This window comes from Lycorma delicatula, chromosome 12, assembly GCF_047948215.1.
Source record: "Lycorma delicatula isolate Av1 chromosome 12, ASM4794821v1, whole genome shotgun sequence".
Taxonomy (NCBI): Eukaryota; Metazoa; Arthropoda; class Insecta; order Hemiptera; family Fulgoridae; genus Lycorma; species Lycorma delicatula.
The window spans coordinates 26,609,036-26,628,490 of NC_134466.1; the positions used below are offsets into that span (position 1 = coordinate 26,609,036).

The 19,455-nt window shown below is 30.6% G+C and overlaps 1 protein-coding gene across 11 annotated transcripts in view; it reads left to right on the forward strand.

Moving 5' to 3' along the window:
• Positions 1–19,455, forward strand: part of LOC142333042 (uncharacterized) — a 70,258-nt gene that overhangs the window by 19,306 nt on the left and 31,497 nt on the right. For 5 of the 11 annotated variants that reach the window (XR_012758498.1, XM_075379838.1, XM_075379832.1 and 2 more), the window contains 4 exons: positions 1,368–1,388; positions 5,438–5,536; positions 9,158–9,181; positions 16,782–16,823. Coding sequence is in view for 10 of the 11 variants with exons in the window: in XM_075379838.1 (XP_075235953.1) it covers positions 1,368–1,388; positions 5,438–5,536; positions 9,158–9,181; positions 16,782–16,823 (186 nt within the window). In the remaining variant the exon portion in view is untranslated. The remainder of the gene's footprint in view (positions 1–1,367; positions 1,389–5,437; positions 5,537–9,157; positions 9,182–16,781; positions 16,824–19,455) is intronic. The other 6 variants (XM_075379839.1, XM_075379833.1, XM_075379841.1 and 3 more) reach the window with 3 other exon arrangements.

Here is a 19,455-nt window from a genome sequence, read left to right on the forward strand (position 1 = left end):
TTAGGGTCTAGCTTGGAAGTTAGAATCTGTTACGATAAGTTCAACCTCAGTTGGAAAATTCATGCCTTTAAGTGAATTTACGGATTAACTGATCATATTAATAGACAGAAAAGTACTAGACAAAGATTCTCTTTGAAATGAATCTTTAGAGTTTCTCTATATAATGAATGACTGTAAGTAAGTTATTACTAAATCTACTTTCTAATATTTTAATTGACACTAGATAATTCTCATTTGTGATGAATAAAATTTTATCGTGTCAAATGCTGTATCCTTTAATGAAGATCACAAATAATGCAACTATTAAAATAAGAGAGATCACTTGTAGAATGAACTAAATCGTTAAGCATAGCAAAGTAATATTACCACAAAAGAATATTACAGTCAAATGATGGTAATTTGATTGGTGGCAACTTAATAGTATTGGCTAAATGTGTGAGATGTATTTTGACTTGAGTTTAGGTTATCACAAATATAACAATTTGTTAATGCATTCAGTTTACATTCTAAGGAACAAAATCTGAAGCCTATCGTTTTCAAACACCTTCAACAAAATTTAGTTCTTCAATTTAGATTGAGTAGCATCATTCTTTTGCGACATCTCAAAAATTCCGTAACTTAATATTTAATGAATAGCTGCCATTAATTTAAGGATAAATTGTTCTGGATATCTGATGGATCAATCACCATTAGATGCATTTTTTTAAAATTAAAAATATAATAAAATATTTTCTGGTCAATTAAATTAAAATTATTTTCAACTACTAATCATTAGTTTGTCTGATAAAATTTGATTCATAAAATATAATTTAACGTAAATTCTGATTTATGAGTCACATCTGTAGATATAAATCCAATGAAAATGAATTAATGTAATATTTTAGCAACTTTATACAAATTTGTTAATTATTTTCATTATTTTAACTTTAGAGATGAATTTGTTGAAAATTTTTTTGTAAACGTATCATTATATGATGAATTTAAGGTAAGCTATTTTCATATTTGCTGTACATTAGGAGTATTTTAAATCCAGAATATATTTTTTTAAATCTCCATAATTTAATACAATTATTGTAAGTATGAGCAATTAAAGTATGTAGATTACAGCTACATGATACCACTTTCATTCATGACTTTGTGGTGATGTAAAAGATTCCAAAACATTTATTCATTTATTAGTGTGAACATAAATAGATCAGTTTTTTATTAAAAAAAGAGGAATTAAAGAAGAGGATTTTCAGAAAGTATTAATTGTAGACATACTCATAGTTATTGATCTGTAAGATTTTTTACGTTATTCATTATTATTAAAGCTTGGATCAAATTTTTTGATGTATTTATTTTTATATATTTTATTTGTTTTACAGTACATATTATGAGAATGATGTGTAAGTACCGATACCATTTATTTTTCTAAAATATAGACCTTAAGAACTCCTTAGGTTTACAAATATTATATATACCATTTGTTATTTATTAAATTTGTCCATTTTGTAATTTACAAAAGATTAGTATTTAGGTAGATTCATAGAAAAGCTATCGATTATCTTGGGTACCATGATTCGACTTCCGGAAAATTTCAACTTATCTTCGCGTTTCATATCCCCCAGAGCCGAAAACCACCGTCAGTTTAAATGTTTACATATATATATAAATTTCACTTTCTTATGGACATGATAACTGCCGCAAATTTACGCCAATCACTTTCAAATTGTCCATAAAATATAAAGACCAAAATCTCGATCAAATTCGTTAATGGGCAAGATCGGAACATTGAAATATGGGGGAGCTTTTTCGCAAAAACAAAATATCGCTATAAATTTCTTTTTAAGTAAAATGTGGATTCGTTTAAAGTACCTAATACAAGGATTCCTATTCTTTGGATAAAGGCCTAAAACTTATATAAGTGTATTTGTTTGATATCACGAACCATTGGCCCAGGAGGTAGAAAAAAAATAGTGTTTCGTAGAACCAAAAGATTCAAACCTTCCTTAATAGGTACAGTATTGAATCGGTTTAAAGTGGTCGTTAGTCCTCTAAGTATTACCTAAAACTTTAGTTTGAAACAATTTTTGATATGACCAACCCTTACGACAAGGGATGACCAAAATATTGCTGGAATTGTAAGAAGATGGGGCTTGTCGAATGCTAAACTTGTGAAACTTTTTCACGTGCAACCATTGTCGTATTGAGTAAATTTTAAGTTTTTCTTAAGTTTAAGGTGGAAATCTTTTTTATTCCTTACTTAGCGCCGGTGAAATATATCTCCACCTTCCGGCGTTCCGTAAAGGAATTATTTTTAAATCATCTCATTGATTTCATAAAAAAGAAACAAAACAGGTTTAAAGCTGTAAACTCAGTAATTTATATAGGAACAGGCATAAGTAAATCAGACGTTGTGTGATACAGGACAACAAAACATTATGTGCAAGGAATACAAGTCAAATCAAAATATAGAGCAGTTTTATGCGTATTTAGTGCACCTATTAACATTTCATTATTCTGAAAAGCTATCGATATTATGTAATGAGACTACAGTTCTCGTTTTAGTCCAGTTTCACCAAAACTACTACTGAAGTTCAGATAGCTGAGTCCGTGGTTATGGATTATCAGTTAACCTGCATTTCTCTCGCTACATATTCTCCGAGTCCCTAATGACAACCTGGATTTTGTTTCTGGGTACTTAACTCATTATAATATTAGTTAGTTTTAATTTTATTTTCGTAAACTTAAAATCTCTACTATGTTAAAATATAAAATATGCTGGAGGTTGGATACTCTGGTAAGACCGAATGAAATATTTGACCAATACGTACCATGGTGCTATTGTAACACCTACAATTTTAGGTGATATATTGACATCTTAATTACTGCTCCCAAGACCAGTGCAGTCACATTAGATGTTTATTTGACTGGGCAATTCCTTGACAGGCCCAAGATCCATCAGTCGCTGGGTCTAACCTAATAAATGAGCAAAATTTCGACGGTTGGTCATACTGTTGTGTTGACTTGTTTCATACAATCCTTCCCAGTCTGGTGTGAAATAATTCACAAAAATTCCCTTTTTAAATTACATTATCAAATCATATTGATCCTTTTACAAATTAAATATATGAGGAATCAAATTTAATATTTAAGATTAAACTAAAATTTGGCCTTTAAAAAGATGTTTATAACGGCCTATCGAATGTTTCCTTTTTCAAAAATTTATTTTTGTACAAAATAATATCTAATATCAAAATTTGCCTATTTTATCACAAAAATAAAAAAAAAACATGCGTAACTTAAGAAAGGGCATATCCTGATTTATATCTCTATAAATATTTATCTTGGAGATTAGGACTTGTTACCCCCTTAAAAATGTAGCTAAAAACTAGCTGAATAAGACAGTAAAACAAAAACTGTGGTGGAATAAGCCCTTTTAGAATGAAGGTGAAATTATAAAAAAAAAAAAAAATAGTTACTAATAATTATATAAATATATATATATATATGTGTGTGTGTATACACAAGTTTTCTTAACGAATTACGTTTTTAAATAACGATTTTATTTTATTTATATTAATTTGCTTTTATTATAATTATTAATAATTACTATTTAATATTCCTTTAGTTTAAAACATTTAGCGTAACCTGCTACTGCTTATTTAATAAACGTGTAAATGTTATCTTGATGGGTTCCACAAAGATTAACTAGAAATATTACTAAATATTAACTAAACAAATGATTACTAATAGGTGATTACTAGGAACACTATCCATTATTAATGCTTATATCTAGTAAATATCATTATCTAACTCTATATGTATATATATATATATATATATATATATATATATATAATGTCCTTAAAGTCTTTCCATAATTACAAAAATGTGTTACAGTTATAGCTGTGCGGGTTGCGGCAAAAGAAAGCAAAAGTTATCGATTTTTTTTATATTGGTTTGTTTCAGGTAGTGGAAGGGTAGAAGGTACTGTGATCAATTTTTTATAAGATGGCATCAATCAAAAAGAAAACGCAATGTATCTCACGAGTCAAAATCACCGATAACTATGCAGCAAAATTTTAGAAGGGAATACGGACGACTAGTACGTGATAGTAAGAGTATCGTTGCGTGGTATGCAAAGTTTAAGGAAAGTGGAAGTGTAGTTGATCTTCCGCGAACAGGGCGGCCATCCGTTAGGTTTTTCAGACGAGGATACTTTCCACACCTCAGGGAAAGTAAACAGGCATAATGTAAGAATACGGGTTCAGAAAATTCCATACTTTACCAGGAAAAAATTAGAGATTCTCTTACAGTGAATGTGTGGTGCGGTTTGATGCACAACAGAATCATTAGTTAGTCCCTTCTTTTTCATCGAGCAATCAATAACAACTAACATTTTCCTGAATAGCCGCAACTATCCAGGACCCAACTTAAGGACTGAGTCTATGCAATACCTACATCTGATCTGGATACATTGAGTCGGAGAATAACTTAAGCTGTTGCTAGAATTACCGAAGAAATGTTGACCAAAACAGCGTGAAATTGTTTATCGGTTGGGCGTTCTACGAGCGACAAAAGGCGCATATTTATTCACGTTATTTATTGATAATAAAAAATTATTAATATTGACATGATAAAAAACCTTGATAATTTTTTCTTTTTTTCCGCAAACCGCACAGCTGTAACTCTAATAGTTTTTTTTTTTTTTGTAATCATGGAAGGACTTTATGAACACCCTTCTTTAATTTTTAATTATCAGTCAAATGAGTTAATTGCTTTTGTTTTTATAATTTCATTAATTACGTTTTAATTTCTCTTGAGTTTACACAATTACTTGTTATAAATTTATAATATTAAAAAAAAAAAATTGAAAATAGAAATTAAAAGAAATATTTAACTTTTATTTTGCCATAAATTCTGGAAGTAGAAAATTGAACTGCTTGGTTGCTGGAAAGAAAATGAAAAAGGAAGTGCATATCAAATTAAAAATTAGAATAAAAAGGGTATTATAAAGCTTAACTTTCCTATAACTGCTACAACTGGACGATCTATTTGCAACCAGTGATGGCACAAATTTTGGGAATAATCTCAAAATTTCTATGTTCATTTAAAAATCATTCTTAGAGTTTTAATAAAGTTTTCATAAAATTTTAATTGTAATTAATAAAAAGGGTACAAAATGCATAATCAAATCTTTAGTTTGTCTTATTAAAGTATTTTTTTTTAAATATTTCTTATGATTTTGATTTTTATTATATTACGAAATCTAAGAAAAAATATCGCTATAATTTTATAAAAAATCAACAAATTTGCTTATTGCATTATTTTTATCGATTAGAAAGAAATGATAATAACACAACTTTTTTATAATTTTACTATCTAATGAAAAACAAATTGAACATTATATATTTTTTTTTAATAATTTTCTTTGTTTTCATTTTTATTTTAGAATTCAATTAAAAATTTTTGAGGAACGTCGTAATGAAAAACAAAATGAATTATTACCTACTCTTCTTCAACTTCTTGACGCAATCCCGGGTACACTTACGTAAGAAAATATTATTTTTGCAATAAATATCGTAAATATACGGGTGGGCTAAAAGTGAGTCTCCCCATCACTAGAAAAAAAAAAAAAAAATTATATTTAAACAAAACAAATACCGATACCTTATATCCAAAAACATACAATTAAATTGTAAACCTTACGGTAAGAGTCCCGTAGATATCATTTCTTCCGCTCAAAAAACAAAAATTTCTGTAATATAAATAAAACTGTTTAACAAAACGATACTGATATCAAAAAAGGTAAGACACTACATTTTATTATCATATCTGTTATTAATTTAGAATTAAAAAAAAAATACATGTAGTATATTTTCGTTTAAATTTTATTATTTCCAGTACATTACCAAGCTTTTGTACGCTTTCTTGTACTATCAAGTACTGCTATCTACGGTGCGATTCGTAAAGGTAGATTAAAAAAATGAATAAAATGACATATTCAAGTCCCGCGGTTCATCAAATGGAAAAAACACCGTTGTCTAACAAGTTTTGAGGTATTTTTTGAAAGTATTTTTTATTACTAATCTAACTGAACTGAAATATAATGTTTTCCCGCTAATTTTTTCCCCGTTTTCGTTTCACTGCTAGGTAAGGTCATGTTTAGAACTGTAAACGTAGTTCGTTGCCGTCGACGCCTCTTACCGACGAAGTTCTAACGAAATCCGTGATGATTAATATTATTGTGTTATTCATTGTGTTATAATTCTGCTTTTATTACAATTCGTGGCAACATTTAACCGCTGAGTTATACATTTTCTAATATAAAGTTTTATAAAATCGACTGTTTGAGGTGGTTCTAGTCAGTTTCATTTGAAGAAACCATGTGGTTAACAATTTCGTAGGTTGAAAATTTGCAAGGCATTAAATAACATGAACACGTTGTTTCTTAGCGCCCTGTCCGTTCAGGAAATGTTTTATCGAGTTAAAATTTTACTAAGAACATAATGAGGAGGATCCCCATCTTGCTGCAAACAAGACAATAATCTTGTAGCTAGTTTTATGCCAATATTTTCAAATTTTATTTCAGCTTTTGTAGATGTTGATTGGTCGATAGTTGGGGATTAAGAAATCTCGCACGGGATTCGTCATGGATTTCAGTAATATCCTATTATTTTTCACGAACACCGAAGAAAAACAGATTCTTGTTTTCTGTACATAAACACCAACATAATCAAAAGTTAAATATAAATGAATTGAATAACAGTTGAATATATCAGATGCAAAAATAGTCGCGCCTATTACAAAAGATACCGATTTAGCACGCCACATACATTCATAGTTATAATATAAAATATATTTAAAATGAAAAAAAAAATTTTGCAATCAAACTGGGTCACAAATTTAATATTTTGCAGGAATTCGTTTTCACTTGCACTTCAGATCAATTTTTATTAACACTTTATAGATAAACGACAATGCGAATAATGAATTAAGAGACAAAACTAATAGCGATAAAAATAACAAAAGCCAACAGCTGAGTGAGCTTCTTTAGAATATACAAATTAATTTTCATCTCGGCTGCATATTTAAAAACATAAATCCAAATTATTTCAGCCGAAGCTAGAATATTCTTGAGGTGATTAAAGTTTGTGCTTACAGTAATATTATGCACGTATTATTTAAACATGAAATTGTTTAAAAATATAGTTTGTAATCGGTTAGAATTTTTCATCTATTTGGAAATATATGAATAGCAGAAAAATATTGCTTTGGTAAATGAAAATTAACAATAATTATTTTATTAATAATTAATAGAAAAGTTTATGGATGCAATGGATATAGAAGAGAAAAATCCTTACAATTTTGCCTTGGACATAATAGCTTTAAAAACAGAATTAGAATTAGAGTTAATTAGTTAATGAGAATTAAAAAATTTCTTTTACATCATAATTTATCGGTATCAAAAGATTCGTAAACCTACGGCTAAAAGTAAATACATCACTGGTGTTTTGTCTTTGGAATACTAGTATATTTCATTGAATTGTATACAGTACACTGTTTAAATCTACGAGAAGTAACGAACCGAAGAATTTAGACAGACAAATACCATTATTTGTGTGTCGGGTCCTGTCTACTTTTACGTAAAATAGATGTTTCACTCATCATTGTCTTTTTTCGTCTATGATACCTTATACAGTAAATAAGAGGTCGAAGACAGAATAAGAAGTTATCGTCACCAGATTGTGTTATTTAAGTCTTAGTACTGGGGAATTCAATATTAAATTCGGCTAATTTTATATTAAAGTAACGAATGATAAAAACAATTAAGTAATACGAGGCTCGGCTGATAAATTTTGGACATGTATGCTTAGCATTGGAACTAAAAGATATATTGGAATGAAACAAAAAAAGAATAAAAGTACAATCCCGTAGCTGCAAAATGCAGTATTTTTTTTAAAATGTAATCCTCGTTCACAATGATACACTTTTCCTAACGTGTGACAAGTTTTTGCATTCCTTCACTGAAAATTTCTGGCGGTCTTTCTATGATCGAAGTAACCACAACTTCCTTCACCTCATCGTTGGTGATACAATGATTACCCTTGAGATCTCTCTTGAGATGATGGAAGAAGTGAAAGTCGCACGGAGCCAAATCCGGCGAGTACAGCGGATGCAAAATAGACTCAAAATTCAGCTTGCGGAGAGCCATAGGAGAGTTTGCGTGCACAGATTTTACGGTAACCCAATTGTTCAATAATATGGCCTACTCGTTCTTTTGATATGCTCGCTGAGTGATTCGCCGGTCACTTTGAAGCAAATCATCCAGCTCCTTTCGACGTTTCTCGTCAGCCCAAGAAACCGGTCGTCCGCTGCGAGGTGCGTTCTCAATTGTCGTAATAACAACTTCACATTCACTAAATTTCAACGCCCACCTATTCATAGTTCTCCAGTTCAATAGTTTCACAACTGTATACCGCTTTTAAACGATGTAAAATATTCGTAGAATTAATTTTTTCTGCTGTTAAAAATTCTATGACTGCGCGCTGTTTTAACTGTGTTGACAAATTGGCTGTACTCGACTCCATTTTAACAACTACTGAAAGCAAGCCGGTAAACCGATTTCAACGCATTATCGCAGGTTTGTAGAGGGGAAGTATAGCTATCATGTGCTACCACACCATACTCGATAGTACCTTTTGTCTCCGTGCAGCACGCTAGTGTACAAAATTTATCAGCCGAGCCTCGTAATTTATACAAGGGATGCAATATGGATGTGATCCACCAGGTTATAATCTCATAAAAATATGATGAAAAGAAGTTACGTAATTTTATGGATAAGCATGCAGCTATCGAAAAACTCATTCGTCATAATTTAGTAATTAAAGATCATAAGTCCTCCGTAATCTTTAAAATAAATAACGCAGTCAATACAATGATGTTTTTGTATATTACTGACACGAACTTCTTTTCGCTTAGAATAGTCATCGACAGAGGTTTATTGAAATAATCCTCTCTTCAAATAATCATTTGTATTATTTTTGCCAACCTATATTTAATACCGAGTCATAAATGTACTGAACAAAAACAGAAAGAAAATATTAATTAATAAAAAAAAAGATTTCCAATGATACTATACTAAATTAAAACTAATATTTATTTTTTTCAGAATCAAAGGAGGAATAATATATACGTAAGTAATCAAAATGTAGCATTTAATTAACGGATTCTATTTATTGAAATTAAGGATTGCAAAATGCCTTCTTTTTTACAAAGTTCATCTAAAAATCATTAGAATCATTGATGAATCAATGACAGAATCATTGTAATAAGGATAAAATCAAAACCTAAACCGACAACGATTGTTAACGTCTATATGCCTACAAGCGCCCATGATGATGATGAGGTAGAGTGTATATACGAAGAGATTGATGAAGCAATTAAACACGTAAAAGGAGATGAAAATTTAATAATAGTTGGAGATTGGAATGCAAGCATTGGAAAAGGCAAGGAAGGAAATATAGTGGGTGAATACGGGCTGGGCAAAAGGAATGAAAGAGGGGGACCGACTTATAGAATTTTGCACGAAGTATAATTTAGTAATTGCCAACACCCAATTTAAAAATCATAATAGAAGAATATACACTTGGAAAAAGCCAGGAGATACTGCAAGGTATCAGATAGATTATATCATGGTTAAGCAAAGATTTAGAAATCAACTCGTTGACTGCAAAACTTACCCTGGAACAGACATTGATAGCGACCATAATTTGGTGATAATGAAATGTAGATTGGGGTTTAAAAACCTGAAGAAAAGGTGTCAGATGAATCGGTGGAATTTAGAGAAGCTTGAGGAAGAGGTGGTAAAGAAGATTTTTGAGGAGGACATCGCAACAGGTCTGAGTAAAAAAGATAAGGTAGAAAATGTAGAAGAAGAATGGGAGAATGTTAAAAAGGAAATTCTTAAATCAGCAGAAGCAAACTTAGGCGGAATAAAGAGAACTGGTAGAAAACCTTGGGTTTCAGACGATATATTGCATCTGATGGATGAACGTAGAAAATATAAGAATGCTAGTGATGAAGAAAGTAAAAGGAACTATCGGCAATTAAGAAATGCTATAAACAGGAAGTGGGAACTGGCGAAAGAAGAGTGGATTAAAGAAAAGTGTTCAGAAGTGGAAAGAGAAATGAACATTGGTAAAATAGAGGAAGCATACAGGAAAGTTAAGGAAACTTTTGGGGTACATAAATTAAAATCTAATAATGTGTTAAACAAAGATGGTACACCAATATATAATACGAAAGGTAAAGTCGATAGATGGGTGGAATATATTGAAGAGTTATACGGAGGAAATGAATTAGAAAATGGTGTTATAGAGGAAGAAGAGGAAGTTGAGGAGGATGAAATGGGAGAAACAATACTGAGATCTGAATTTAAGAGAGCATTAAAAGATTTAAATGGCAGAAAGGCTCCTGGAATAGACGGAATACCTGTAGAATTACTGCGCAGTGCAGGTGAGGAAGCGATTGATAGATTATGCAACTGGTGTGTAATATTTATGAAAAAGGGGAATTCCCGTCAGACTTCAAAAAAAGTGTTCTAGTAATGATACCAAAGATAGAAGGGGCAGATAAATGTGAAGAATACAGAACAATTAGTTTAACTAGTAATGCATCAAAAATCTTAACTAGAATTCTATACAGAAGAATTGAGGGGGGAGTGGAGGATGTGTTAGGAGAAGACCAATTTGGTTTCAGGAAAAGTATAGGGACAAGGGAAGCAATTTTAGGCCTCAGATTAATAGTAGAAGGAAGATTAAAGAAAAACAAACCAACATACTTGGCGTTTATAGACCTAGAAAAGGCATTCGATAACGTAGACTGGTATAAAACGTTCAGCATTTTAAAAAAATTAGGGTTCAAGTACAGAGATAGAAGAACAATTGCTAACATGTACAGGAACCAAACAGCAACAGTAACAATTTAAGAACATAAGAAAGAAGCCGTAATAAGAAAGGGAGTCCGACAAGGATGTTCCCTGCCCCCTTACTTGTTAATGTTTACATGGAACTAGCAGTTAATGATGTTAAAGAACAATTTAGATTCGGAGTAACAGTACAAGGTGAAAAGATAAAGATGCTACGATTTGCTGATGATATAGTAATTCTAGCCGAGAGTAAAAAGGATTTAGAAGAAACAATGAACGGCATAGATGAAGTCCTACGCAAGAACTATCGCATTAAAATAAACAAGAACAAAACAAAAGTAATGAAATGTAGTAGAAATAACAAAGATGGACCACTGAATGTGAAAATAGGAGGAGAAAAGATTATGGAGGTAGAAGAATTTTGTTATTTGGGAAGTAGAATTACTAAAGAAGGACGAAGCAGGAGCGATATAAAATGCCGAATAGCACAAGCGAAACGAGCCTTCAGTAAGAAATATAATTTGTTTACATCAAAAATTAATTTAAATGTCAGGAAAAGATTTTTGAAAGTGTATGTTTGGATTGTCGCTTTATATGGAAGTGAAACTTGGACGATCGGAGTATCTGAGAAGAAAAGATTAGAAGCTTTTGAAATGCGGTGCTATAGGAGAATGTTAAAAATCAGATGGGTGGATAAAGTGACAAATGAAGAGGTATTGCGGCAAATAGATGAAGAAAGAAGCATTTGGAAAAATATAGTTAAAAGAAGAGACAGACTTATAGGCCACATACTAAGGCATCCTGGAATAGTCGCTTTAATATTGGAAGGACAGGTAGAAGGGAAAAATTGTGTAGGCCGGCCACGTTTGGAATATGTAAAACAAATTGTTAGGGATGTAGGATGTAGAGGGTATACTGAAATGAAACGACTACCACTAGATAGGGAATCTTGGAGAGCTGCATCAAACCAGTCAAATGACTGAAGACAAAAAAAAAATCTAAAAATCTGTTATTTTAATATACTTTTCTTGTTCTATACCAATATACAAGTATTTAATCGTAAATTAGCGTACAATAGACTTATATTCACATCTCCAGCTGCAAATTCAGAAAGTCTTTCACAATAGGGCCTTTTTTACATAATTACTCTAATGATTATTATATACTTTTTTATCAGAAAATTTTGATTACAAATATTAAGAATTTTAATAAAATTTATTTGAATATAAAATGTAATATAAAAGTCTGATACTATCGACTTTTATACATTTCAATATTCTGCCAGTTTTTACTTCTTATTATTTTTGAATGTAGCTTGCATTTTAGTAGAGTAAATAGAGAAAAAGCACTATTATGTCTAATATATTACAAAAACAGATATTTCTTAAGGATTTTACAAATTTTAATCCGTAAAAATTAAATCGTTTATACGAGTACAAATCTTTTTGTCTGAGAGTTAATATATTTTTGAAACATTTTCTCTTACAGATTGTAGTAGATTATTTTTTGAGTAAGTTGGTACATATTACTCCAAACATTACAAAATATTTGAGTATAAATAAAGATTATAAAAACAACCTCAACATAGAGCATTTTAAATGCAAATCAAATTTTCAGCTCTTCAATATAATCCTCCCACGTGTAAATGCATGCTAGCCAACGGTTTAGCATCTTTTGGGCTTCTCTTAGGAGACGAACCTTTGTTGAAGTCTTCAATTTCCTGGATCGCGGCAGCCGATAACTTTTCAAACTCCAAAACGTACAGTTAGGAGCGTTCTTTCAAGTTAGGAAAGCGATCAAAATCCCGAGGGCACAAATCAGGATTTACGGTGAATGGCAAAGTGTTCTCCAAACGAAATCGACTAAAATCTGAATACAGAATCTGCAATGTCAGCGACGCATAATCATGAAATGGTGACACACCACTCGATATTTTTTGGATGTAGTTTTCAAACTTTCGGTAGTAAAATCTTCTGAAAAAGGTTTCTGCAGTAAATACCTGTCATAATACTGTTTAACTCTCTCGGTAGCAATAATACCCCGCTTACTGTACGAAACAAGTCGTCATTTGCTACAAATTTAACTGCATGCGATGACTTTAGTCTCGAAGAATATTTACTCTTTCAAACACTGCGTTGCGACTTTCAGTTCAAGTTCAAAGTCACTTCCATGTGTCATCAGTAGTCATTCGATTGAAGAATTGCTTGCCTTCTCTTTCATAAAGAGAAAGTAATTTCGTCGATTTTGATGCTCCTTCAGTCGGTATGGAGTTCATCGCCCTGCGTCCTTTTTTTCAAATGTTCCTTTAAAATGCGGTATACTGTAGTTTTTTTTTATTCATTCCGGTTATATTTTCGATTTCTCTCACTGTCACGTAAAGATTTTGGTCGATCACCATGGCAACAACTGTGATGCAGTTCTTATTGTGATGTAGTACATAGTGAAGTCCTTATTACTACATTTATTAGTTTCAAAATTACTTTTCTTTTATCAATTAATATTATTTTAATATTTATATTCATTTTTAAAAATATTACTGAAAAGTCCCTTTTTAGTTTATTAAATATTCTGGTCCCGGCAATATTTTAGTTAATGAAACCTTCAGGATTCTAAGGTCATTTTTATGGGATAGCCAAAGCTGCCGTCTCCAAAGTTCAATGTAATTTGATACGAATACAAAAATATCCAATAAATCATTCACCATTCATCTTTACGACTACGCAAATTATCACAATTTTCTTGAATCAAAAATTGTTGCAATAGTCTTATGTTAATTTTTTTTTACCGTTATTAACATTATATTCTGAATTTGATTGCTGCCATAACCCATGGGGAAATCGATTGGAAAAGCGATCAGTTAGTTTTAATAATATTTCATAATTAAATTATTTTCCTAATTGTTTACTAATATTTTTCTATACAGTAGTATAAAATTTATCATTAAAATTTGTATAATCATAATGTATGATTTTAGCACAATTTTGCTCATAACTTTTATATATTCTTAAATTAAAGGGTCGTTAACTCAATATGAATGTTAATATCGCTAACCAGTATTAAGCTTGTATAACTCGTTAAGTCGCTGATGTAATTATCTAAACCGTCCAGAAACCACTTTCGAAATGTGATATGTAAATCACAATCGGTTGTAACCAATCACAATTATCAGATTTTCTTTTAATGCTTAATTCGTTACATTCCAATAACAATTCACATGAAACGATATGAAATTTAGATTATTTTTGACAAAGATGTACGACTCATCACATATATTAAGTTTACAGCATTTGTTTATGACTTTGTAAGCCGTCTAAACTAAAATAAAAATGCATATCAAGAGTTACGTTAGTTACTGTTAAAAATATATTTTTAAAATATGTTTGTAATTATATAACCGTTAAATAAATTTATTTATTATTAAGTTCTTATTATTAGTAAGATTATTTATGTGTAAATTATCAACTATTTTAACATCATGCTTACCTAAAATTTGATTCGTAATCAAAATAACTGCCTGTTATGCGAACGTAATCATCCACTGTATTACCCAGATAATTAAATCCAGACAAAATTTTATAGAATAACACACTAAACATCATTAAAGTTCAAAATCACATAAACTGAGAGCAGACGAATATCTTGTAGCAGATTTGTCGGTACATTTCCGAGTGATTCCAAATCCCTTACTTTGATATCCACCAACTTCTTGGACCGTTCTCCTTCCTATTGAAAACTTTTTCCAGTTTGGAATCTTCACAACTGTTCCTTTTAATAAACAGTCTGACTTCGTTGAGAAAGTTTCGGAAGTACTGCGAGAGGATTTCATTAATGTACACCGGTCCGTCAGGTAAATTTGGTTTAATATGCGAAGTTCGTAAATATTTTTTTTTTTTTAAGTTTTTGTCTGAATCTTCACTGTCTGCCATTTTATATCTTCACTATTTTTCATCAATAATGAACAAAATAGGAAGTGTCAATGATGGGGGAGGTCTTGATTTCTCTTAACACTCTTGCGGTGCGTTAACTTTAGCTTCATATATTTCAGTTTGTAGTGTTTTTGCCATTTCTTTAATTACTTTAAGGACTTCGTAAATTCTCAAATCGGTCAGTCCTACTGTTCTGCTGTAGTTCGAATTATCGTTTTTCTATTTCGTAAACCTCAGTTCCTAATAATTCATTTACCCCTTAAATATATTATCTTCAGCTTCGTAAGATTCTATAAGTATTGAAAACTCGTTGATTTTTTTTCTAATAAATAAACATATTTTCGAAGTTTAAAAAATTTTTTCTTTAAGTTTGCAGATTTCAGCTTTTATTTCCATAACTTCTTTCTCGTTTATACTTTATTTATATATACTAGCGTTTCGATCGCGGCTTTGCCCGTTATGTATCGTTACTTGCACTTCCCCTCGCAGTCAGGGGATATTTTGCCGGTTATGGTTCGCTTCGCTCGAAAAATTTCAGTGTATTGTAAATTTTTCAGCAAAAGTTCTATACCCGAAACATTGAGTAATCTAAGAATGTGTGCTTCAAAACATTCGGCCTCCATCTAAAAAATATTAGTTATAATTAGTTACCCGTAGTTCGTACGTGTAAAAGTGAATTTTTCTCGGGTCTTACCGTTACCAAACAAAAACTACTTGGAGGTGACCGTACTTCGTTTCTCTTTTTTTTAATTACTTTAATTTTGTTTTTAGTCAAGTAACAGGATGCAGGTGTAGCCAGTCGCGTCACACATACAGTAATCTTGAGGCCCTGCGCGTACATCGTTGCACCACTTAAAAAATCTAAATTCAAAAAAACCCGAAAATGTTTTTTAGATATTTATCTGAAAAGGCAGTTACTTTTATACAGATTTGAGTACAATATCGTGGATACCGGTGTTTTTCGTTGGTGGGTGGGTTTCAATTAATCATACATCGCCGGAACTGTCGATCTGAAACTGTATAATCCTACACTTCATTTACATGCATACATATCATCCTCTAAAGTAACACCTAAATGTGATGCCAGAGGCTAAACAGAAAAAGAAAAAAAGAAGATATTTATTCGTACAATCCAGCCCTACTATAGTTAATATCCGTTTATCGTAATGAGAAATGGAGAATATTTGCAATGATTGTTCAAATTTTTTTACATTTTGTCACCGCTTGCATAGTCGAATTTCGAAAAACCTAGAAATTAGTTTTCAGTTATTTACAAGAAAATACACACACTGGAAACTAAGTCGATATCTTCACTTGTAACCAAAAAATTAAAAAAAAAAAACAGTAAATATAATTATTATGACATTTTAACCCTTTAACTCGGAATTTCATAAAATCCCTTTTAGTGTGCACTTACACCGTAACAGGAAGATGTACACAAAATTTCATCAATTTATCTTCAGTAGTTTTTGGTTGGCGTTGATGGATCAGTCAGTCAGGACAAGTTGCTTTACATTACAGGTACATATATATATATATATTGACAATACCAAATGGTTTTCGTTTTGATATTTTACTTTCATTGATTAATTAATTTTGAAATGGAAAAATGCAACTACACTTGTGACCATGGATATAAGGTTAAAAAATAAAGGAAATGTAAGAATTTTTCATATTTTAATTGCTTATAAAACTGAAACTTCAAAAAAATATGAATGTAAAACATGAGAAAAAATTACTGTAACAATTTTCGTTATTTTAAAATCTATATTTTATGTTGTACAGAAAAGTAGCGGATACTAAACTTGTATCACGCCATCATTTAAAGAAAATATAATTTAATATTTCATAAAATAACTACCGATTTTTGTATTATGTATTTAATATTATTTATAAATGACTTTGAAATTATATTTAAATAAATTTACACTTTTTTTCAGTAGGGCAGATTCGATTGTATCAGGAATCGATATTACTGAAACGTGAGTAAGTTTTATTATATTATATATTATTATATTATATATATTATTATATTTTTTAACATCATGATGAAGGCAGAGGGTTGAAATATGAACAAGAATTTCATTTACGGAGTTCAGTCAAGTAACCTGCTTACTAATTTCTGTGCGATCTCCCACTACTGCGATTCATACATTCCAATTCTCAGGAAGTGAAACTTTCTTTTTTTTCTCAGAAGTGACAAATTCGAATTGCCCTTATACATTTTGATAGCGTCTTATTAGAATCGAGTTTGTTCACTATTCACAATTTCTTAAGTCGACCAAACAGATGATAAATTGATGGAACTATCTCTACGCCGAGTGGTGTGCGGGTAGCACATACTAATTGAGCTCTTACAGTGCTTCCAAGTTAAAGCAGAAATGTAATATAAACATTATCCTCTTGGAACAAGATCTTCCAGGCTTCCCTTCATCGTGTAAGTCAAAATGTTTGTAAGGAAAATGTTCTGTAAGGAAAATGTGGTAGAGTATCCCTCGCCAAAAAGGATCCCAAAGTACATTCACATTATTTTACCAGGTAAAGATCTGATTTTTGCTTCGTGTAATTGAGATGTGCTAGGAGGTTGCCGCTGGATATTCACATCGGTATTTCATTATAGTTGCTTTATACGGAGTCTATGAATTTGTCTCTACCTTTTCATGTTACTACAGAAGTTGTAAGAAACATATATTCCTATATAAAAAAAAATTATTTATAAGGATGGCATTCATCATTTAACGAATTCTTTTTAATTTATTCATTTGAGATTTATTTAAACAAAGCATAAAATTTTCAGTGCCATCATTAGAAATATCTTTTGAAATCTGATATGGTACTCTAGGACCCTACATTTATAGAAAGCATTTATTTTCATAATACATCACTGTACCATTGATTTTGCAAAATTACATGTGAAATAAACAAATCATTTAACGTTGTTGAAAAATTGGCGCTGATTCTTTTAATAATTTAAATCATGATTTCTTGTTATTATAAATATTATTTGTATGTATATAAATAAATATATATATGTATATAATATTAATTGTTTGTATATGATTGAAATATAACATTAATTATAATTGTTTCATTGTAATTGTAATATTTCTTTAAGTAAAATGAGTGGAAGAGAACTGAACTGAACTGGCGTATAACTAACGTAAGACTGAAATAATGCAGTGAAGAACTTGCTTATACTGCAAGTATAATGTTGAAGGGGCCGCTGATGCCTCAGGAGCCGAGTGCATGTGAAGGAGTCGTGTGAAGCTTAAAGAGCCGAGTAAATCCGACTGAATCCGAAGATCTTGAAATTTAAAAGTCCTATAGTAAAAAAAATTAAAGTTCCAACATTTAAACAGGAGCAACAAAAATTTGAGATAAGAAATTTGTCCCATAACTTGATTCCTCTATAACATTTTTTTTGATTCAATTGAATTCCATTTCGTTTAACATAAATAATGACAACATTATACAGTTTATTACAGAATAAGAGATTATATGTGATGACTTATTGTACAGATTTTACGACAATCATTTTCTTGCATTGAAATTATTTCAAAGATATGTAGTCGAATTTAATAGAATGGAGAGGGTAAATGTGGTATGTTATTGGGCATTTAGCTCGATATAAGAAATATCCATGGAAGCGTACTGAATCTGCTTACAGTATTGAAATATTGGTTGTAAATTAATAAATTTTATATATTATCACCGTAGATGTTTAATGCCTGAAATCTCCTTGTAACACATCAGATAATGTCCTGATGAAGTATTGGAGAGAAATATTCTGGAATGCTTTCTCAGCAATTAAGACTTTTCATAATGGAGGCACGACATTTAATTTTTGTGTGATTTTGGTCCTTTGAACGGAAAACTAAAGAAGTAGGTAAGAAAAACTATAGGAGGATATACAAATTTAAAAATTATAATCAGGTAGATGCTGTTTTCATTTCAGGTCATTAATTCAGCACTTTACTGGTGTTGGATTTGGTTTGTATACTTGCTCTATTGATTACTGGAAGACATTTGACAGGATTTTACATACAAAAATGATGGAATTTTAACAATGATAATGATGATCGCGATTTGTCTTATTTGTTATTTCTTCTGGAATGTTGGTATTAAAGTAGCAGTCTGCTCAGGTAAAATCCTTATACATTTTCTATTCACTGGAATTGCATCTTGCCTTCGGAACAAGAAATACAGAAAGCATTTATGATTTTGAACACGTAATTATTTTTTTATCATAGCTAATCATAGGTTGTTGATATTTCATACATATTTAAAGAAAAAAATAATACGAAAAAGTGCCATAAGTAACTGAACTGAGACCATTCAATCTAAACGTTAACATAAAATACACTACAGTAACTGATCAGTCAGATTTTTAATACCCTTCAAAGAAGTGAATATGGGAGCTCTACCTTACAATATTACATGTCAAAAAGCCATATTAAAGTCGATATTTTGGTATTTTCGGACTTGCTTTAGAATCTGCAGATATTTCTGAGTTACTATTTACTATGATATTGTCCATAAGGTTTGACAATGAAGATTATTTAAAAACATAATCTTTTGAAATGACAAACTAAACCAGAGTACATTTTTTATAAT